Below are 23,383 nucleotides of genomic sequence, written 5' to 3' on the forward strand. Positions count from 1 at the left end.
AAGCCAAATAACAAGGTCATTAAGGCCAGCTGGAGGACATTGTGTTGTTTTAAGGCTTGATAGTTTTGGTCATAGCCTTGTAGTGTCTGTGTGTGTGTATGTTTGTGCATGTGAGAGCGAGAACTCCTGTGTGTGTATAAATGTAGAAGTTGTGTGTCTGTCTCTGAATGGCTTCCTATACTGTTTATCGGTTGCAGACAGGCACGGTACAGAGAAGCAAACTTGAGAGGACAAAATGGGAGGAAGGGTCTAAAACAAGAGCCCAGTGTTCTGGCCCTCAGTGTGTTTGCCTCAGAAGCATCTCGCTGCTCTAACAGGGGAGTTTCGGCTTTTCTCGTCACACTGGCACTTGTGTAAGGAAGCGACAAACAAGTTTAGGGTACACAAAGCTCCTACAAAACAACTGGGCTGAGGCCCAGGCACCCTCCTCAGACACAGGGGCATTCTGTGTGGAGGGAGTGGGGGTTGAAGGCGGATTGATATTCTGTTTTAAGGTTATATGGTTTGTTTTTAGGTTGTGCAAAACCTAAAGTGGAAAGTTTTTCCCGATTAATTATGAAAAATTAAGGTAAAGTCGATTGCAATAAGATCAAAAATTTGATGCTGAATTTAAGACTTACATTCATGAATGTGAAACAGACGCATAAAGGCAAAGAGTTTTTCAGTTTTAAATACCTTAAATCACACTTTGACAAATGAGAGCAGTAAAGTGCAATGGATTTGCTATTTTTTGGTGATCATTTTTTTTTCAGGGTAGCTAAATGGAAAGCACTGTTACCTCGGAACTCCAGGACTGCCAGTTCAAATAATACCCCCATTCTGTGTGTGTGGAGTTCGCATTTCCTGCTGTGTCAAGTATGTGTCCTTTAGGTACTTCCGTGTCCCACTGCCATCCACTGACATGCAGTTAGATGGATGGAAATCTCCAAATTCCCTGTAATATATCACTGGGTACCACTGATGAAGCAGGAAGTCAAAGTACATATTGTGACTGTAAAAGACATGGTCAATTGTAGATGGTTATTGTTCCAGATTAGGTCCTTCGCTGTCAACGAAACAAACTAAAAAAGATCTCTGTCTCTCTTTCAGTTGCACAGACACACAAACACACACACACATATACAGACACACTGTCTTTACTGTTCAACAGAAGCCTTCTTTTTAAGGCCCTGTTTAATGTGAGTCTTTCTCCTTTCTTTTGGGGGGGGGGGGGTGGTTAGGGGGTTGCTACAAAGTAGCCCATCGTATAAAGCAACAGTGAGAAAAACAGGCAAAACATTATTTCTCACAAAATCTGCTTTGAATGGAGATCAGTTTGAAAAGGGGCATTGCTGGAGGCTCCCAGCTGGTGCCTGCATTTATTTACATCTCCGCATGGGGGGCCAGAGATTGTGTTAATGTAAACAGCATTCAAATTAGGCAGCAAGAGCCCGTCGATACTATTCAGACGCTTTCCCAAAGAGTACAATTTTTCAGTTTCTTTTCTTACCACTGCCTGTATTATGGTTCCGTAAGAAGCACATTTCTGCCTAGACCCTGAAGTTTAATCAGCAGAAATGATATGAGGAACAGTCTGTGTAGCCGGATCACGGCAGTGAGAAGGCCAGTCAGGCAAGCAGGAACAGCCACAGCAACTTCCTGCCCGGTGAGCAGTGCTGTTGTTCTGCAAGGGCAGTGGATATTGTGCAGTAGAAAGTAGGGTGAAATAGGCTCAAGCACTGGGTAATATAAAACATTAAGCAGAGGCAACTGCCCTGGAGATCTGCGACATATAATATTAAACACTTGCATTGTATTATTTCATTTGCATCATTTCAATTTATTTTGCAACATTTGCTAAATTAGTTTATATCTTTCCACAAAAGATCAAACGTAAAGGTAGTATTAAGGTCAATTCAAATTTCACTTTTCCATGCGTGTTTTCGGGCTGCACATAGGATGAGAGATGCAAATTTCCTTATCAAGGGTTTGCGCCAGGTGGCTACGGACGGTGCATGTGCAGCTCAGACGTTTTATTGCCCGGCAGAGATATTATGCATCGCTGTGCATCGACTGTGCAGGTGCATGGAAATTGACTAGGAAATTGTTTCCAGTAGGTGGCAGCACAGACTTTCACGGAGCAGAGGTCAACCAAGGAAGAGTAGAAGCAGAAGAACTGCTGTAAGAGATGTGGAGGTATGCACATATCTAATTTTTATCGTCCAGATAATTTATACTTTCCAGACGTTCTACTGGGGTATATGTTATTTTCAAAAGCAACACTATTCCAGCATTTGGCGATAAAATTTGTTGGGGTAGGTACCAGCTAATTTTATCGTAAGAATTTCGGATTTGAAAATGCCGGATTATGCTATATTACCCTAATACCTAGCCTACACAGTTTACCCGTTTCACTATACTGCTGAATTTGCGTTTGTTGCAATGCATCTGCCCTCTCCTGGTCTGCTGTAATATCACTGCTGCATGCACTGACCAGGACCATCTGGGTCTACGGCCAAATGTAATATGAACACAAGGTTCCGCACGCAAGACCATCCGCGAAATGAATGCATGGTGATGCTACGGCACACATGATACGCTACAAACGTTCAAATATGTTTCTAGGCATGTGTATATCTATGTAATACAGTACAGTACATACAGTGCACTACAGTATATGTTTACTCTTTAATATGTATTTGTGTGTCTATTTTAAAGTGCAGGAATACAGAGATGTGTTTACTTAGAAGTCACAACTTTCCAAACACTCCCATATATGCAGACGTACACTATCCATTAAAAGAAAGTCCTTGAGCATTTCTTTTAAAGAGCTCAACATGCAACTGCACTTCCAAATACTGTCCTCTCTCAGCTCTCCGGTTACTAAATAGGTGTTAGTCATGTGATCCAGAAAATTAGAGAGCTTGTCATGGGGATGATGGGCTGGGCCAGACTCATGTTTCTAAAAATTATTAATAGCTCACCTCTCCCATTTAACTGTGTAAACTGACGCCCCAACAAGCTTCAGTCTCTGCAGTTCCATACATATATGTAAATATGATCATGTGTGTTGTGTGTCACTTTAAATCAAAGCCTTCTTTCAAGTGCTTTGAGTTCCATCTTGCCTTCTTGAATGTGTGTCCCAGCGGTGCAGCACATGTGTGTTTTTCTGCCTTATTAACGTCAACAAACGAAACTCCCACAGAAAACTGCTCTTGTGGAATCACGCTGTCAGGTTTGCGACTGCAAGAAAGCACTGTTGCAGTAGAATGACTTCAGTTCCCACTGGAGTTCATTTTTAGAAAAACTGTGTTTATGGGCTGTGAGCTATGTTCGTTTTCATAAGTGGGCCTCTACCTATCTAGATTATGTCAGAAAAATAAGAGCCGTATGTTAAGATTTCAGTGGGCTCAATAACATCAGTTTTGTATATAAAAATATGACGCAGAACAAGCTTTGATTTTTTTATATATATTTGTGCATACTTATTTTAATGCATGCGCAGGTAAAGATGTTCTCTGCAGTCACACGGTATTGTGCGATGATACCTGTTCAATTAATTGTGGGTCTCTCATGTTCTGCAGATTTATCTTGTGCGTCAAGACAAAATATATTCAGTCAGACACCAGCCCGGCCCTTTTCCCAGCTACTGGCACTGACTCTGGGCATCTGCTATTCCCATGGAGATGCAAGTCTGTCAAACCCAAGATGACACGCATTTCATTTTCCCTACCCCTCCTCCTGTGGTATTCCCCAGCTGCCATCTCAGTTTCCACCGGGCTCACTCATAAAGATACACACAGCTATATGTATAACTCGTGCATATATATGTATATAAGTCCCCACACAGAAATCGGAGCCGCAGAGAGGCAGAGTGACTGACACCCTGACCTTAGAGCAGAGATGAACAATAGAAATAATTCCTTTGTTTACCACTGCAAGAAGTGTACTTGTTGTCATCATCATTACAAACTTCATCAGCTGTATCATATTCTGTGTAGCACACGAGCAGCACCCCAACACCCTAGTGCCGTCCGTCTCGGGACTGCCACTCCATTCCCACTGTCCCTACGTTCGCGTTACTATTTTTAGCTTGCATGTGAATGCCCTTCAAAGCCTAATACTGAAAAGGCATCATGGATTTGTCCCTCTCTCACCCCCCAACCTTCTCTCCTTCCCTGTAATCATATGAAGAACATATCCTTCGCTCAGTGTCCTTCTCACTTAGTGGCCGAAGTATTCTTCTTCAAACAGGTGCCAGTTGTTAAAGATAGACCCTGTCCAGGTCTTTTTTTTACCAACCTTCTGTGGTTGCTCCTACTTTTTGGTCACCCCCCCAGCTTAATTTCACATGCCATCATACCCATGCACTTTCACATTCACTGCTAACCCTACCCCTTCTGTCCCAGCCCCCTCAGCTGTTTGCTCATCTAGGCTTGTGCTTTTTTTTAAAGAGGGACCAGGAGTTGGACCTGCTCTTGTTGGGGCAGCAGGGACCCAAACTACATCTCTTTCTTCTGTTTTTTTTTTTTTTATAAGAACAGCATAGTTTTTGTGTGTTTTTTCAGTAAAGAACCATGAAATGGTGCTGGGTATTTTTGGGGGTCCTCCTTTCTTTAGGAATATTTTCCTGGGGAGAAATCGGTCTGGAAATCCCTGAATATGATGGCCGGGATCGTGTCCATGACCTCAATGCTAAGAACTTCAAATCTGTGATGAAGAAATATGACGTCATGGTCATCTACTACCATCAGCATGTTGGAAAAAGCAAGGCAGCACAAAAAGAGTTTGAGATGGAGGAGCTTGCACTGGAGGTTAGTAAAAGCTTGAAGGCATAGGGTTAGAGGAAAAAGCAAACTCGACTGAGGAAGATCAGCATGGTGGTAACTACTACCAGGGCCAATGAGGTCGGCATAGTGTATAAGTTAACTAGCATCAGGATAGGGTTACCACCTAATGCATGACAGGGAGGACGCTTTGAGCTACGTCAGGTTTTACAAACTACTTTAAAACTGAGATGGTCCTGTTCAGTTCTTCTTGTTTCCTTGAAAGACTCACCCAGCTGTTTCTCATTAACATTAGTGACACCTGCGTGATTATAGGAGACTGACCAATCAGTACACAGCAAAATCTTGGTGCTTAAGTGAAACCCATGTTACTTTAACTGGAAATGGTAGTTCACAAATCCTGTCCTAGCTCAAAGTGTCTTTTCTGACATAGATTATGTGGTAACACTACATCAGGAGCATAAGTCTGATGCATTATAAGTAGATAATTCAGAGGTACCTAATCATGATAAGAGGTAAAAATGTTAGAATTTCAATGTGTGTTCAGTAAAAGACAATTTGTGAAGTGATACAGCAGCTAAAGTAGCTCTGGTTTGCTGTGCACCAAAATAATGCCTGGAATAAAAGTACTGCAAGTACTGCAAAAAAGTGAAGCCTGTTACTGGGGAGCAAAAGTAGATCCCTAGTAACATGAGTCTGAGGAGATTGGGTTGCAGAAGAGTGAACAGAGTCCAGAGCGATGAATGGAACAAAATGGGTGTTTAAACAAAAACATTCTTATGAGGAGTATAAAGGTGTGTGCACATCCGTAAGGCAGTGTGGGTGAGTATCTACATCATGTGCAAGCATCACTTCAGTTAAAGGTAAAATTGCAAGTACAAAAGGAGGGCAGCAGCTGCAAAGATGACAGCATGGGGAGACTCCTTGCTGCCGAATGTGCAGCCAGATGAGTGATATACGGGAAGCTCAGCCCTTATCGTTATCATGTAATCCATTGGCAGATTTCTGCCCTTGCAACCTGGAACACCCAAGTGAAGGTGCCCTCCCCTCTCTCTATGATCTACAACATAACCCTATCAGAGTTGACAGAAAGTTACAGTGTTCAGGAAGTTGAATAGTTGTTGGTGCATGTTGGTCAGGATGAAAAAAAAGTCTGGATGAACAATCAGTGAAGGGAATCTAGTTTGCTTGGTAGCTTGCCATTAGTTGGCAGATTCCACATAACTTGTTTGAGATGAACTGCCTATAAGTGCTTTAAATGGGAAATACCCGTGTTGGGGCTGCCTTAAGTCCTGTTAAATCATATAACAGCAATTAACCTACAGCCACAGTCCTAATCCACTGCAGGTTAGCATAGCAAAGACTATGTGAGATATTGAGCAGGTTAAATATGACTGACTCCAGTCCTGGAGGACCAGAGCCCTGCACATTTTTTGGGTTTCCCCTCATTTAACACACCTGATTCAACTTGTTAATTATCACACAGCTCTTGAGCTGAATCATTTGTGGTAGAACAGGGAAAGAGCTAAAGCTACATAGGGCTCTGCCCCCCTCCAGGAATGGAGTTTAACAGCCGTGATCTAGACTGTATTGGCTCACAAGCCACTTTTGCATTGGACAGCAACCTCAAAGATCTCCTAAACATGAAGCGACATGAGACAACCCTTAACAATATGGAAGTAATAGTTATGGTTAAGGGTTTGAAATCTCACATGCAGCAAATACATAAATACATAAAACCTTTGATAGTGTCCTTTATCTCTCTATATCTTTTTGGAAAAGCAAAGTGCATGTCTGAAAATTCCTTCTTCAGTTTCTAACCTTTACACTTGGGGCCAATATGTTGTAGCGTTCCAAGAGTCCAAACCATGGATTTGAGCCAAGCAGGATGAGTTCAGGCACTTGTTTAATTTCTGACTGCCTGTCTGTCCCACTGGGATTGGATTTTTTTGAGCTCCAGTATCCCATAGGCAACATCTCCTTCCCTCACATCAAGTGAAAGTGATGTACTGTAAGTCCTCTCTTTGCATCCCTGTAAGCTTTCATGCAGAGGGATATACATAGTGAATCCCAGTTACTGTATTCATAACACTGACACACTGAATAAGTCTATAAAATTGTCATGAACCGGGCGGTTCTGGCACAATGACATGTTATGGTCCAGGCTGAGAAAAAGGTGGACGAACCACTGGCAGCTCAGGCAACACGGGGGTTTATTCACAAAACTGAAAACACGGGGAATACTATAAAACAAAGGGGATAGCAATGACTAACTACAAATGGATTAGGGCAACAAGGAGCAGGCAGGCAGGCAATGTACAAATAACACTAACATACAACATCAGTGGCATACAGACATTCATACAATAAACCACTGTGGATCCAACCTAAGGCAGGGACTTAAATACAGAAACTAAACCAGGTAACGACACAGCAGGAGCGACACATGAAACAATTAACTAATCAAGGATGCACAAGGACTAATGCTGAAAACAGGCAACAGGTGAAACTAATTATTAACTCAAGGAAACCGGGAGATTACAGTTAAACTAAAACTGACAGAAACAAAATATAATACTGGGGAAATAAAGACAGGTAAAACACAACGAAGGCACAAAGCAAGAAACCAAAACAGAAAACAAACCACAAAATCACAGGAACTAGGAAAACTGATACCAATGAAACTCTAGGGAACAAAATACAAAAATAGAGGAGGCAGGAAACACACAACAGAGGGGTTAACAGGTAGCCACAAGCTCAACTTATTGAGCCAATCGTTTTGGAGCTGCTGTGACCCAGCCATCTAACCATCAAAACATTGTCCTTGTCAGATTCACTCAGATCCTCACACTTGCCCAGTTTTTCTGGTTCCAACTACAAAACCTGACTGTTTTTATTTGCCTAATATATACAGTAATGGCACCCTTGACAGGTGCTATTGTTATGAGATAATCAACGTTATTCACTTCACCTGTCAGTGATATTAATGTTGGGGTTGATCAATTCATTTTTCTTCACATCCTCTAGTGCATAAGACCATGCTGCTTATTCTCACAGGTCCTTATATGTACGTAGCACAATTTGTCCATATGTGAACCTCTTCATGGTTTCCCATACGTAAGACAGGCCTTTAGGCACGCCCGGGGAATCTATTTGTGAATGCTAGGCAGGCAAATGAGCTGTAAGTAAACACGGCATGGTTCAACTCACAAGATGGCCTCTGATTCTGCCTTCTTGGCTGAGCAGGAAGCCTGAACAGTACTGTACCTGTCAGCGAATCCCAAACACGCTGCCAAAATAGTCGGTGACAGCAGAAGCCTAGTATCTAAATTTAACTATATCTGCTGTCACCCAGTCCACCAGGCATACAGTCTCTTCTTCATGAAACTACTACTACAATTAAATTTTTTTTAATCAGGTCTCACCCTTCTGTCTATGCAGATATGTTAGAATAATTCTTTAATTTTACTCAGATACATGGACTAACCAATATTCTGGCAATGCCATAAAAACAGTGTAAGTCATAGGGCGTTGTTAAAGTGACTAGGTACAGCCCTAGGCAATGTCAAAGGTATTCTGTAGTTCTGATGTCATGGAACCGAGCAGGGGGTGAAGCCCCCGTGGTTTCTTACAGAAAAACTGGAAAAGGAAGCTGAACTGATTGAATTAATGAAACAATTGAAAACTACATCCCTGTCGAAGTTTGACATTGAGCCACCTGGTGGAGGTAGAGGATAATTGCAGTGACAGCTTATCTTTCTGGGTTCCTAAATTGTTAATGGTTTGCTCATGTGAATAATTTTTCCAAATATAGATTTGAAGTATAACTGAAAATAGCCCAGAAATAAATCTCACAGAAAAAAAGAATGTGTAAAATTGTATAATTAAATGAGGATTATATAAAATGATGTGATTAAATGAATTAACCTGGAATCAATGCTGGTCTTTCTGTATCATCTTTTATATTTTATATTTAAGAAGAAATTCTTCAGATTCTTTTTCTGAGTTTGAACTGTAATTATGACAATTACCAAATGCCATTCCATAAAGATTAGGGATGCATTGAATTCTACATTATGGGGGTATACGAGATAGCAAATCCAACCTTCAAGTTTCAGCCAAATCTGAATCCTATTAATATGATGTAGTATGGATTATGATCATAATTTTTTTTTGATGATCCATTTTGTTAGCACACAGGCCTAATATGAAAAAGCCAACATACCTGTAGCTTATAACGTGTTCATTCAAACTCCGTTACTAATGGAAACTGGCCAACAAATATGAAACAATTGACAGTTGTGCAGCATTCAAAATGAGCAAATATTAACAGAACACAGTACAGAACAAGTAAAATCATAACATAAAACATTATAGGTTAAAAATTCTATAGTTATTCCATGAAATTACAAATTCCTTCTTGTCCTAGGCCTCATGTCGGACCTTTGTAGGCTATAAGCCTATAGAAAATGAACATTTCAAAGGTTTTAAATTTTAGTCTGAATTATAGGCTAGAATAGCCAAGGTTAATTAGTTATACAGATGTATGCACAGAAAACTTCAAAATGTACTTAAAAATAGGATGTTTACTGCTGCCTGCAAACCACATTGCCCTTTGGGGAACAATAAAGCCAATCTATTGTAATCTAATCTGAAATGAGCATTTCCTTTAAGGAAAATAATCCATTACGCATTTAGTGGTGCAAGACGGGTCTTGGTTGCGAATGTCAGAGTGAATTCTGCAGTGGTACTAAACAGCCTCTCACTTGGCACAGAGGTAAATCTGTGCTGTTTTAGCAAACAATGGGAAACAATGACAGTGCGTCTTCCGCCAATGAAGTTGATTTTCAGATCAGGAATTGAGATGTTTGATAACAAAATCACATCTGTTTTTTTACCTTGAAATACTGCCATACCATTTTTTTTTGTTGTTGTAACTTACATTCTGAATATTAGTTGCTGACCTTTTTCTGTGTGGATTACAAAGTGCAAGCCCATTAAGTAGGCTTTGTGACATTAAGTTTGGTTAATATTATGGCAGAATGTTGGCATAATATTAGAATGTATGGTAGAAGATCTAGCTGAACCCAAATTCAGGATTCGTAGTATCTCCAATGAAGACGATTATGTTAGTACAAAGGAATTTACCTGCAGTAAATCTTTGCCCAGAGAAAATATAGATATACCTTACTTGAATACTCACAAACATTCACAAAACATCAGAAATAATGAGAAATACTGCAGAAATATTTGTTTGGTGTTTTTTTATTAGAATGTCTTAATTATGCAAAATGTATGCAAACATCAAGTACTCCACATGATTGTTGGGTGGGCAGAAAACCTCAAGTGTACTAAAGGGATTGCTGTTGTACTGTGGATCTAAGTTCCCTGAAACCCCCCCTAGACAAGAACATTTCCAGAAAATCTAAAATAACGTGACAGGAATTGCAGCAATTCATCACCATATTCATTACTATTAACTGCAGTTTTTGCATATAAATGATTAACTCTCTGTTTCACAGAGGGATGTATTTATAGCAATTTTTAATAATGGGAAGATTAGGAGTGATGAGAAGTGATGATGAATGTTATTAGTAATTCATGGTACTCAGTAAGAAACTGGTCACATGCAGTGTGATGTCACCGCCTGGCAAAAGCTCCTATAACCCCACTTGCAAGGGACAAGATCTCTTTGCCAGGGAGCTATAGGTATTCGTTCTGGGGAGTCAAGCAGCCTGTTCATATTCAACTTGAATATATATATATATTCATATACACACATACACACACTCATTCCTCAATTTATGGCCCGTAACTTTTTAAATAAATAAACAGCATATGTTGTATCTTATTACTGTTACCTTATAAATGCTACTTGATGAACTGCTGTATAAAAGCAATAACGTTCCCGAAGCCGTGCGGTTGTACTCCGATAGATCATGGCTGTGATCACATGCGGCCTCGTGCCTACAGCCGAATCACAGCCCTGATATTCTGGAGTACAACCGCACTCCTTCTCCTATGGTATTGCTTACAGAGACACACACACATATGTATATATACAGTAACAGGGCTCCTTCCTTGCTTTATGGGACTTCAGTCTTGCTTCCAGGAGCCTGATACACTGTCCTAACAGTGCACTTCACACCTGCACTTAATGTTTCCCGTTCCTTTTGAAGGTCAGTTGATGTCATCCTACGATTCATGAGAAACTGTCGGATAATGTCATTTCTGGCATCAGAAAGTTGCTTCCACCACCTGCCTGGCTGGTTTCTGGTCATTCCTGCTTCAAATTATTCTTGTGTTCTGCTGCATTAGACATTTTGAACTTGGAAGCAACCTGCTGCTCAGCATAGCCTTCTGCCAGCAGAACCAGGATTAAACCAGGATTTAAAAATGCAGATTTGTTTAAAAATATAGAGTGGTTTCTCATTTATATATATATATATATATATATATATATATATATATATATATATATATATATATATATATATATATATATATAATTAGTGCATGTATTATATATTAGAGGAGGACTGTATTTAGAAGTAACTACTCTAGTTGTTTGGCCATTTCACAAGTTCAAGTAGAGGGACATAGGAATTTGTCTCTTTGCCTATCCTGTGTTGCTCTTCATAGCTCGGGGGTCATAGTATAGGGTCAACCACCGTGCGATGCCCCTGGGGAGGAGGGGGGGGGGGCTTGCTGTAGGGCCCATGGACATGTGACTGTTCTGCAGAGGCCGGGGCATAATCCGGCCACCTTATAGTCACAGGCACAGACTTAACCCACTGAGCCACTCACCCCCCCGTATGTGTAATGAGAATGAACAGAGACTGGGTTTTTTATCTAGACTGCCCTTCGGTTTTCCTACCACAACCAAAAAACACTCCAGAAAAATTACAAAGTACATTGATGTAAAAAGAAAAATAACACTGCCAGCATTATGTATGATGTCAAAATAACTCATGAATTGTCTGATTATTCATCATAGTGGTCAGTGGACAAAGCCACCAGGAGAAGTGATGACTATTCCACTGGCTACAGTATGAATAGAGGAAAGTTTCCATTTAGAGAACAGAATGGTTTCCTTCCTATAAGCACATCAACTGAGTGTGACTAAGAGACATGCTTTAGGCAAAATGTAATTGTAAAATGTCAGCATTGTAGCAATTATCAATCAACTGTTCATGCTTGTGTAAAAAGGCTGATCAGGCAACCCATTAGAGTCTAGTCACCTAAGTAGCTAATTAATTTGATTTTCCATTAGTAATAGTAATACCTCCTGCTCGGTAATTTAAGTAAGCTACATTTATAGCCACTAAATCTTCATGAAGATCTAGGTGGCTATCAGTCCTCCTCTAGTGGATTTAAAGGCCTCCTCTCTTTTTCCTGATTAGATATCACCCTTAGTCTGAATAATAAAATTTGGATTGAGACAAACATATTTGATGGGAGCAACCAACCTTTTCCTCAAGGCAGACTTCTAAAGATGTAGACACAACCTGAATTCATTTTGAATTAAAATAATTAGACCACCATGGGACAAAGTTTGGAAAGTCTGTTATGTTCATAGATTTATATCACTATACAGTACATTAGAATGTCAGGATATCCACTTTTTCCTTTTTTAAACATTATCTTAAACAATTTTTTTTTCCTACAAATGAACTAGCTATTTGAAGATTCACATAAACATTCTGAACTGTATTGATAATAGTTTTGCAAAGAAAGTTTTAAAAGGTCTACACTTTCCATTTTAACGTACAGTTAGTTTGATACAATGCAGATGTTCTAAAGTGTTGTCATTTATGACAAACAGTATATTTTAGTAGTGTGATCAATCAGGCAGCCATGCTTGATGACCCACGCTTGATGACCCACGCTTGATGACCCACGCTTGATGACCCACGCTTGATGACCCACGCTTGATGACCCACGCTTGATGACCCACGCTTGATGACCCACGCTTGATGACCCATGCTTGTTGCCCCTCTTTAGTCTTTGTATATAAGTACCTGTTTGGTTTGTCAGTCCCAGTCCGGTCATTAATATCACTCCTCCTGTCTCCCTGTTTCCTTCCCCAAACTAACCTACTCAATTTGACCCCTTGCAATCTTGCTGTCTTTCTTTACTCCCGTTTGGTTAAAGACCCTTTTGTTTACCAAACAACTGCTATCGAGTCTTTTGTCCCGCATGTGACAGAATGACCTGAATCCCCAAAAAACCCGACAGTCTGCACCTCCACTCTATCTTCCACGCCGCCCTGCATCCATAAAACTTTATACCCTGAGTGCCTCGGATCCAGGGGCTGAACGAGTAAACACTGCCGTGGGAGTCACCCTGCCTTCAAGTGAAGGATACCAATCAGGAGGAGCAATCCCATGGTCTGGAGGGCCCCCGATGCTGAAGCTCTCTTCTGGTCTGCGGAGAGACTCACCCTGGACGTGGATCCCCAGGGGGCAGGGAAGGTCCAGCACTTGCTGGCTGATGTGCAGAGAATAGCAGTGCGCAAGACAACTCAGCCTGCCATGAATCCGATCCGTTTGCTGCCTCTCCACTGTGCAAAGCCACTCAACCCACCATCTCTCCGCATTGTGAAGCCACTCAGCCTGCCACCTCTCCACAGCATCATGCCGCTCCACCCACCAGCTCCCTGCAGCTAGCCGGTGGCCCACCTTATCCCCTGCAGGCTGCCGCCAGACCAACAGCCAACTCCCCGGTCACTGCTAGACTGTTTTCCGACTTCCCGGTCACCACCTGGCTGATGCCCAACTCTCCCGTCACGGCCAGGCCAGGTTAAGTAGACTCGGAAAATCCTCTGGGCCTTGCCCTAAGTCCTGCTCCGTGGGCCCCCGCCATAGCCTGAAGTCCACACCAACCCCATCCTGAGTCCTGGTGCTGTCAGCAGTGTCAAATGGAGCCATGAAGAGGGTTTGACTGAGTCTCCCGGAGGGTGAGGTGGGGGTACACTATCCTTTCCAGCCACCCCGATTCTCATCAACATCGTTCCTTATGTCAGCCCATGTCCTTCCCCATACTAACATTCTCGTTTTGACCCCACGCTGCCTCACTTTGTTTCTTTGCTCCTCTTTGGTTAAATAAATCTCCTTTTGTTTGCCGAATAGCTGCTGTTGCGCCCTCCATCCCGCACATTGTGACGACCTGTAACTTTGGCACTCCATGGAATTGCAAAATCATTATCTGTTCTTCAGTTCCTTACTTCAAACTGTTAAGACCAACAAAAAAATAGAAAATATACTAGAACCTACTAGAAAATAGACTTTTGAAAACCACGAATAAAAGTAGTTTTAAAAACAATGCTGAAAATATGTAAATACTCTTGCAATAATGCAAACTGACCTCCATGAAAGGCAAATCATCAACAATCTAGCACAAACTTTCCGTGTTTGAAGTACAATGCTCACCAGTTTCGGGGTGAAGGCTTTAATATTAGATTAGGTTTAATAGTTCAGCAGATATCTCTTGTCATTTATAGTCACAAAAAAGAAGATTATACTTCTAACTATACTGTGCATGGTATCTTCAGTCTTCCAGGCAAGATTTTGCAAAACATCAGCGGGTGCCTCCAACGCCGCCACTTCTCTGTCTTTGAGGAAACCGAACAACCTGGTATGTAAATATTATATTTTAGTCCTAGTAAAGAAAAGGCTAATTGGGAGCATGAACATGGAGCCACTGGACTACAGAAAAGCAAGGATAATTTGTGCTGTATGGGCTTTATGGAAATGGACAAGGATGTCCGCTGACATTTTCACTCATAAAGGCCAGTTTCTGAAACGCGGGTCGTCTGCAGTGTTACTTTACCTATTCAGGGGATGCTGAGCGTTGACAGTAGACAGTAGAGGCTGAGCTGAAACATGACAGGGTGCTTAATGAGAATTTGACAGCACAGTTTGTAGCAAAGCTGGAATATCTGCTGGTCCTCAACCTTGTGGAAGAGTCATAATGTCCTTTGTTCCCCAGAACTTATCAAACGGCTCTAATAAAATGCTTCATTTGTAATGAACATGCTATTGACAAGTGTTTCAGACCACGAACTCCTCCAGACATTCTCAGTTATGATACTGATATCTCTGTTCCTCTCTCTTTCTTTGCATTTCCTTATTTCTCTCCCCCAGATTTAAGCTGACTCTCTCTTCCTTTGGTGTATTTATTATTTGACTGTGAATTTTTCTTAGTATCGCATTGTAAGGTTTACCTTTACATGATCCAGCTCACATTATCTGCAATCATAAACTTTATCATAGACATTTCATCTTATGCAAAGTACATCACACTCTGCCTAATACAATTAACACCTATCTACAGTATTTATTACAAATGAGCCTAAAACTGAATTTAATAATGGACTCCAACTTTTAAATAATCAATTTATCTTTCTTAAGTATCTTTGCCATTTGTTGCTCACTCTAATTCTTGTTGTCTATTAACTATCATTATAGGAAGTCCTCTATAGATCACTTGATGGCAGTTCACATTGATCACTGTAGGAGTGAATGACATTTTCTTCTATTAAAATTATTCTTTGGTCATAAAATTGCAGCCTCTATAAGCTCCACTGTGCTACAGAGACACAGTCCTGTTATTAGACTTTGAACAACTCCATAATTTTTTCGGTTCACCTGGATGAATGTTACTGGTCTGTGTCGATTGCCTGTGGTCTAAAACCTGACTTTTCTCTGCAGTTACTTACCAGCCCTGCCGCCCTGACGTACCAGGTATGTCCAGGCACTGTCCATGTTGACTGTACCAAACACTGCCTGTGACTGTGCATTTTCATTGCAGCGAATGTGATGTTTCTCTGTTGGGGGGCGGCAGTACAACCATGAATGATGGAAACTCATAATACTCCATTAGGTTATCAATTCATACAGTTACTGATATGTTTTGAGCACATGTTTTAGCTTCGGTGGCTTCAGGCTCTCATAAAAAATAGAACTTGTCCCATTGGCACCCAAAAATAAACCAGACTCTTTGTATCTTAGTCTTAGTCTATTAAGGCAGTGTTCATGGGGCAAGATCTTGTGCTGCTGTGAGATGCTGATGTACCAGCTATCGGCAAGGTGTTTAGCTATGTTTATGCTGAAAATAATGGGTAATGATGTTCCTAGTCAAGAGAAATTGCATGACCTTGTATGGCCACTAACCAAAAATCTGCTCTTTCTGGGAATCCTAGTATTAAAATGGTGTTTGCCTGGCTGCACATGGACAGCAATACTTTTAGTTCATTTAATTTTTTATTTTGAATTTCACTCATGGCTGCTCTTGAATGATGCACTTGTACAAAACTGGGAGCTTGATAGAAATTACTTTGGACTATAGGTTTTGGTCCTCATGGTTTCGTTTTATCTGGGTTTGTGTTTCTCATTATTATTATTTTATTCACAGAAAAAAACAGCACTCACAGATATGGGTTCCACAAAGTCACACAAGGTCAAATGCAGGGACCTGTTTTGTGACTGATGGTGACTGGATAGCTTAGTGACACTGATGAAAATATCAAGGGTGACAGACGTCGGATTTTTGAATGTAAAATAATAAAATATGAAAGAAATCTATTATTACAGCTTAGTTCTCAGCAGCTGGTACTCCCCGAAATCTGGTAAATGGGAGGGTCTATATGCTCTGTCATTAAAGAGAAGTATTGAAGCTGAGGATGGAGGTGAGCTGCAATGTATTCAGGAAATCATGGGGTCATTTTGGTCTAGGGCCTTTCACATTTGATGCTAACTTCTGATTGGTCTGAGACGCTGTAAGTAGGTTCCCAGGATGCAGGGTTAGTTTCTGGGTTCTATACTAAGCCTATGTACTGTAAATCACTAAGTCAGTTCTCAACCCGTCCAAATCCAAGGAGCGTCAATTGATAAAATTACTGAAAGCCAAAATTTGGACGCAGTAACAAATAAACTCCTACAGTACTGCGTTTAGAACACCTCCAGAACAGTGTAGTGTGATATGACCCTGTTTACGTGCAATGGTCATCCTTGTTCAAAGGATTCAGAAATTATAAATACTGCAGCAATAGATAAATATATAAAGATTACCCTTATTCCACTGGCAAATCTTTTCCCTCTTAATATAAGTGCCGAAACAGTGCCACTTAAAAGAAAAACTTTAACCACGAAGAGCTTTGTGGTTATAAATCTAGGATGTGAAGCTGCAGCCATCAAACTGGACACTCAGAGAATCAGAGAATGTATCTCAAGGTCGTCTGGTACAGCCTGCCATGACTTCCAAAGTCTGCAGCTATTCCCGGTGACTCATTGAATCTATTTCTCTCCGCGCTGCACAGCTTGCCGCGCAGGTCCTGGACGATCTTGACGATGAGGACATTGGCTTTGGTCTTGTTGATGAGAAGACAGACAGTGCTGTTGCCAAGAAGCTGGGTAATTTGTTTTAGCATTGTTTTGTCTGAAGCACCTCAACTCCAACTTTTATTTGCCTGTCTTTCTGAAAAATTTTTCATGTTCCTCTTTTATTGGTATCTTAAGATCAATGCATCCGTCCATCGCACTCTGTGGTTCCATATGTCCGTCCTCTTGCCCTTTCTTTGTCTCACTTACTCCCACTACAAATCCAAGGACCATCAGTTGGTCTCATTTCCGAAAGCCACAATTTAGACACTTTGACAAATAATCTCCTATGAAATACTTTTCATACTCTTAATACCTCCATTAACAGTTTAGTGTAACGTGACCCCATTTCAATGTGATTGTGTTATGCATGTTCAAAGAATTAAGATGAACTTAGCTCAGCTTTAGAGATAATAATACATCAATAGAAAATTATATAAAAATTACACCCTTATTTCACTGACAAGCTTTTCTTTTTATCCACCATAGGTCTGGATGAGGTGGAAAGCATCTATATTTTCTATGACAACGAGATTATTGAGTATGATGGCGAGCTGGCAGCAGACACCCTGGTTGAGTTCCTATATGATGTAAGCCAAACTTGGAAGTTCTGTGCAAACAGTAGTTCATTCTGATAGTTAAATGTTCTGCAGTCACATATATATATATGCAAAAATTAAAACTTATCACACTAAGCTTAGGGTTCACCTTCACCCCAACATTAACCATTAACAGATTTTGTTGAGCCTTAATATTTATTCAGTTATTCTTAAACAATTTCCTTTGGTTAAAGTGAAGGGCTTAAGCCAGTTCTTGCAGCCTTTTGTGTTGGAGCCCGGGAGCCAATGAGGACCTCTAGTGGCTACAAGTGGCTCAAAACTACGACATGTTCAGCTGAAATCACTGCATGACCTTCTGCAATATAATGCCAGTATCATGTCATTGCTACTTTAACAGGTCATTGAGGACCCTGTCGAAATAATTTATAATGAGCGAGAACTGAAAGCTTTCCACAGAAATGAAGAGGACATAAAACTCGTGGGGTACTTTAAGAACGAGAAGTCTCCTCGTATGTACACAGAATCAACCTTCTTAAATATTGTCAAATGTTATTCAATTGCATGTCTGTTTCTGGTTTCTGACTACACTTTGGTCCTCGTTCTCCAGACTTTGTTGAGTATGATGATGCAGCTGAAGAGTTCCACCCTTTAGTTAAGTTTTTTGCAACCTTTGACGCCAAGGTAGGGCATCCCAACAAAATTCATTTTAAAAGACATACATTTTGTAAACAAAACACAGTGATCCATCTCTATAACTCTCTTTAGGAACATTCTGAGCAAAACATGCACAGACCAACATAAGGAGTAGCTTTGTTAATTATAATAAATGTAATATTTCTGCTCTCGCTCCATAGTCACATGTTGTTACCCTTTCCATTGATCTAGATTGCCAAGAAGTTGGACCTGAAGATAAATGAGGTTGACTTCTATGAACCATTCATGGATACGCCTGTTGAAATCCCTGGGAAGCCCTATACAGAAGCAGAACTTGTTCATTTCATTGAAGAGCATGATAGGTAGGACTGAAGCCCCCCCCCCTTGGTCTTGGATTGTGCAGTGAGTTGGGGTGGGGTGGGTAGATGGTAGTGGATAGCAGCAGTTGCTTTATGACCAAAGATAAGGGACAGTACACAGTGAGATATTCTATATGGTCAAAAATGTAGACACCCATATTTCACCAGTTTGCAAAATAAAAATAATAGGTTGTAGACCACTGCTGGACTGTTTTATGTGCCAACACATGCACAATGTACATAGAAGCCTAATCGATTGGAAAATCAAACCGTCATCTTTACCATGTCCCCTGGCCCGCAAAATAAATCTTGAGGGACCCCCCCTTTACTCTCGGTTGGCAAAAATTAAGTTGCTGCCCAGATTATATTCTCTGTGAAACTAGCTCTCAATGTAAAAAATGTTTGGAAACTACTGAATTTGAGGAATTTCCTAATTAAGCCCCACCCACTAGTGACATAGGTGTACAATATAAATAAGAGTCAGGCAATCTCCTGCAGCAAGCATTTGTAGCAGAATGGGTGGTTTACAGAAGAGGTTAGTGACTTTCTACTTGGCACCATAAGATGTCGTTTTTCCAACAAGTGAGTTTGACACATTTCTGCCTTGAGAGAGCCCTGGTCAGCCTGCAAGTGAAGTGATTGCGAAAGTCACACTAGTTTACAGAACAGGGCCTGATTAGCCAGCATCGATACCCAGCCTGAATGTCAGCAAATCCCATCAGCCATGCCCCGACGCTTAATAGCAAGCAACAAAGAGTGGATCAACTTCACATGGATGCCCTTCGTTTCAGAATGAGATGTAGGACAAGCTGCTGTCCCTGTATAGTGTAGGTCAAGAATACATGCAGACACTGGTTAGCTAATATTGCTGTATATGTAGATTTTTCTTGATCAAGGACATTGCTTTTACTGTATAAAGTAATATAACATATGCCACAACACACAAAAAACAATAACAGATGGAATTGCATATGAGATTTAGATATTTGTTAGTCTGCCTTAAAATATTTTAATAAAAATGAGCTTTAGCCTCAGTAGAACAAGAAAAGCGGGATGTTGCATGTTTCTTGCTGTAGATTTCTTATTGAACAGTTTTTAACCTTTTTTGCTAAATTTCAGACCAACTCTTAGAAAGCTGGAGCCCCACAGCATGTATGAGACTTGGGTAAGAGTCATTGATCAATGAATATTCCATATTTGAATATTACCAATTGCATCATGCTATATATTTCACTGATGACCTGATCTATTGCAGTCAAAAGGGGAAAACAACGACACAGCTACACAAATTAATTTTATTGTTATATTGTATGCTATTGTATGCAGAGCTCCAAAAAGTAACATGTAACAAAGCTGTTTTATTATCTGTTATTCAGGAGGATGATATCGATGGTCAACACATTGTTGCATTTGCTGAGGAGGATGATCCAGGTAGAATGATTGTCATTGATCCTTGTGTGAATTTTGTCCTGGAATTCACTTAATATAATTAAATCTATGATCTATGATGAAAATTAAGAAATGAGCAAGGTGTGGCACATAATATAATTTATTCCATTTTTATTTATTTTCAAAATAAATACTACTCATTATAATGAAGTTAAATTAACAGTGTTGTGTTGAAAGTCAATTGAAATTCAATTGACAAACACTATGCTTAATATCTTCCAGATGGTTATGAATTTTTGGAAATTCTAATAGAGGTGGCCAGAGAAAACACAGAAAACCCTGATCTCAGCATCATCTGGATTGATCCTGATGATTTCCCTCTGGTGAGTGCTTCCTGCATAATCAAATGTAGCAGTAAATTTTGGCTTAGATTAAGGAGATGTTTACGTGGAACATCAAAGAAAAACATTTAGAACATGTAATAGCTTTAGGATTTATTCTTTCACTAGTGTTCCAGCAAATTTTATTCCAATTTAAAAGTGTTTTTTATGATTTCATTTGTTGTAATTATTTCGCTGAATTCTTATGGAAATACACACTTGCAGTATGCATATGTAAAACTTTCTGTTCATGTTTGTGTGTCCTCATGATTATTCTAACTGTTTCTCACTGTGATCTCTAGCTTGTCCCATACTGGGAGAAGACATTTGACATCGACCTGTCATCCCCTCAGATTGGTGTCATTGATGTTGAAGATGTAAGACAGACACCTGACAGATTAAACAATAACATTAAAATTGCATAACAGTAGCAGCCTGCCGATTCAGACCTGTTTGGTTTTTGATGTTGTCATGCCCCTTCTGATCTCAGGCTGACAGCGTGTGGATGGCCATGGATGATGATGATGACATGCCCTCTGCAGAAGAGCTGGAAGAATGGATTCAAGATGTTATAGAGGGCAAGATCGACCCAGATTTTGATGATGACGATGAAGATAATGATGACGACGATGATGATGATGACGACGATAATGATGACGACGATGATGATGACGACGATGATGATGATGACGACGATAATGATGACGACGATGATGATGACGACGATGATGATGATGACGACGACGACGATGATGACGATGATGATGACGACGACGATGATGATAGTGATGACGAAGATGAATAAATCCTTATTCTTTGCTTTCAAAGCTATTATAAATACAAGTCATCAATTTTGTCCCATATTCCCTAATACATATTACGGTTTTTATCACATTTTGTTGACTTTTAAAATGAGACCAAAGCTTGGCCTTCTAACACATCGCCCTTTGCCCTGAAGGATGCCACCCTGTACTCATATCTGTTACCTTGCACATTATGTCCAAATTTAAGAACTCTATCTTTTAAAAAAATAATTTTTATTATTTTAAAATTGATTTTTTTACTTCTTTTTGGTGTTAATTGGATATAATATTGAAAAAATCAGACCCAGCAGAGAAGCCCAGGTGTCCCAGATTGGACCAGGAGGTGAAAATGTGCATTTTTCCACCAAGCAAAACTGAGCATCAATTGTCAACAAAACCAAAACTTGTTTTACCAGGGAAATATGGGAAACGAAAAAGGGAAACTTATAATGGCAAAATATACATCCTGAGATCTTTCTTTAGAGTGAAAGATCCTCTTTTTGGATGAGCTGTGTGAGGGAAACAGTTTCCTTTAATCAGAGAAACATGCTCTGATACCTGTCAATACCTGAGACCATTAGTCCACTCCATCTTCTCAAATAAGACTGCCGTTGATTAACTGATTATACTGATGTTAAGTAAAATTAAGATGAAGTATATTCTATTTTTTTATGTAGTATACCTCATTGCAATGTCTTAAAGTGAGAGTTTAGGAAATAAATATAATGGAAAGAGTTTTCATCAGCTCTAATGTTGTGAATAAGAAAAGGAAAATACCAAAAATGTGTATTTTGTCTTATTCCTCCATGTGCATCTGCGTGTTCTGATTTATATCCACTTCCACTGCACCCACTGCATTTTATTAGTCCTTAGCAGTGTGAAACACACATAGAGATATAAGTCTCGGATTGTTGTCAATTACATTGTCATTGTTTGGTAAAAGGTGATATCAGTCTTGCTTTATACATTTCCATTGTTTATAGCATTTGTCCTGCATTCTGGTTCCATTAACTATGTTATATTTTTCCCATGTTACATTGGTTTCCTTCCACAGTTTGTGCCCTTTGATAGACTTGAATCCTGTCCAGGATAAGAATTCGGAATATAGGTGAATTAGGGCCTGAGATCCTGGTGCTGATTTTTTTAAACAGATACCCCTGTGTTGTGTTGTTGTGCAGTGACAATTAACAGCCATTAGGGGGCAATGGAGATTTAATAAACGAATGCATGGGAAGAAATTGTATTAACTGGTTAGAGTAAAGGGGCAGCATTGGTGGTGCAGTGGTTAGCACTGTCGCCTCACACCTCTGGGACCCAGGTTCGAGTCTCTGCCTGGGTCACATGTGTGTGGAGTTTGCATGTTCTCCCCATGTCGTCGTGGGGTTTCCTCCGGGTACTCCGGTTTCCCCCCACAGTCCAAAAACATGCTGAGGCTAATTGGAGTTGCTAAATTGCCCGTAGGTGTGCATGTGTGAGTGAATGGTGTGTGAGTGTGCCCTGCGATGGGCTGGCCCCCCATCCTGGGTTGTTCCCTGCCTCGTGCCCATTGCTTCTGGGATAGGCTCCGGACCCCCCGCGACCCAGTAGGATAATTGGTTTGGAAAATGGATGGATGGTTAGAGTAAAGAGAACAGTCTGAACTAAGAAGTGCGTGTGTTTTTCTTTGAGTACAGCAACAACGATTTGTCGATGAAGATGGCCGTTTCTCTCTGGGTTTCTGCAGTGAGCCTACAATTCCATTTGAAATTTGGAGAAGATTTTTTGACAGTTATAAGCGGACCACAAAACAATTATACGCTGAAGAAAACACTGGACAGGTGAGGCTGGAGAGAGTTTTGCATCATTCAAATCGCTGCTAATACACAGCCCAGTGCTTATTTACTTTAACCACAGCCTACCTACCTTTGTGACCACCGCTGCATCAGATTATGGGCTAGGTGGTGTTCTATGACAACTGCACTCGGACAATACTAAGAAAATAGTCACGTTTACTTCCTGCAAATTTACACAGGCAGAAGGAAAGTACTGTATAGTAGAGAAGGAATCACTTGCGTGCATGTGGTCCTTTGAGAAAGTGTACTTGTGGGGACAG

General features: G+C 40.4%; 1 protein-coding gene across 2 annotated transcripts; it reads left to right on the forward strand.

The window, feature by feature from the left end:
* Positions 1-4,402: 4,402 nt before the first annotated feature.
* On the forward strand, positions 4,403-22,074 carry casq1b (calsequestrin 1b). Of its 2 annotated transcripts, XM_048970118.1 has the most exons (12): positions 4,404-4,793; positions 15,479-15,511; positions 17,086-17,179; positions 17,636-17,736; positions 18,104-18,215; positions 18,314-18,387; positions 18,592-18,722; positions 19,839-19,884; positions 20,096-20,150; positions 20,391-20,491; positions 20,791-20,865; positions 20,979-22,074. In XM_048970118.1, the coding sequence occupies exons 1-12, from the start codon at positions 4,557-4,559 to the stop codon at positions 21,291-21,293; spliced, it is 1,374 nt and encodes a 457-aa protein (XP_048826075.1). In that variant the 5' UTR covers positions 4,404-4,556; the 3' UTR covers positions 21,294-22,074. The 2 variants fall into 2 exon arrangements, with proteins under 2 accessions (XP_048826076.1, XP_048826075.1); XM_048970119.1 differs by lacking the exon at positions 15,479-15,511 and having other exon boundaries at positions 4,403-4,793.
* The last annotated feature ends 1,309 nt before the right edge of the window (positions 22,075-23,383 follow it).

This window comes from Brienomyrus brachyistius, chromosome 12 (assembly GCF_023856365.1).
Source record: "Brienomyrus brachyistius isolate T26 chromosome 12, BBRACH_0.4, whole genome shotgun sequence".
NCBI classification, from domain to species: Eukaryota; Metazoa; Chordata; class Actinopteri; order Osteoglossiformes; family Mormyridae; genus Brienomyrus; species Brienomyrus brachyistius.

Bases quoted from the DNA above. Each gene is read 5' to 3' on its own strand.
- casq1b (XM_048970118.1), top strand. From the start codon at position 4,557: ATGAAATGGTGCTGGGTATTTTTGGGGGTCCTCCTTTCTTTAGGAATA. The intron at 20,151-20,390 runs GTAGAATGATTG...AATATCTTCCAG, and splicing joins TGCTGAGGAGGATGATCCAG to ATGGTTATGAATTTTTGGAA. The intron at 20,866-20,978 runs GTAAGACAGACA...TTCTGATCTCAG, and splicing joins GTGTCATTGATGTTGAAGAT to GCTGACAGCGTGTGGATGGC.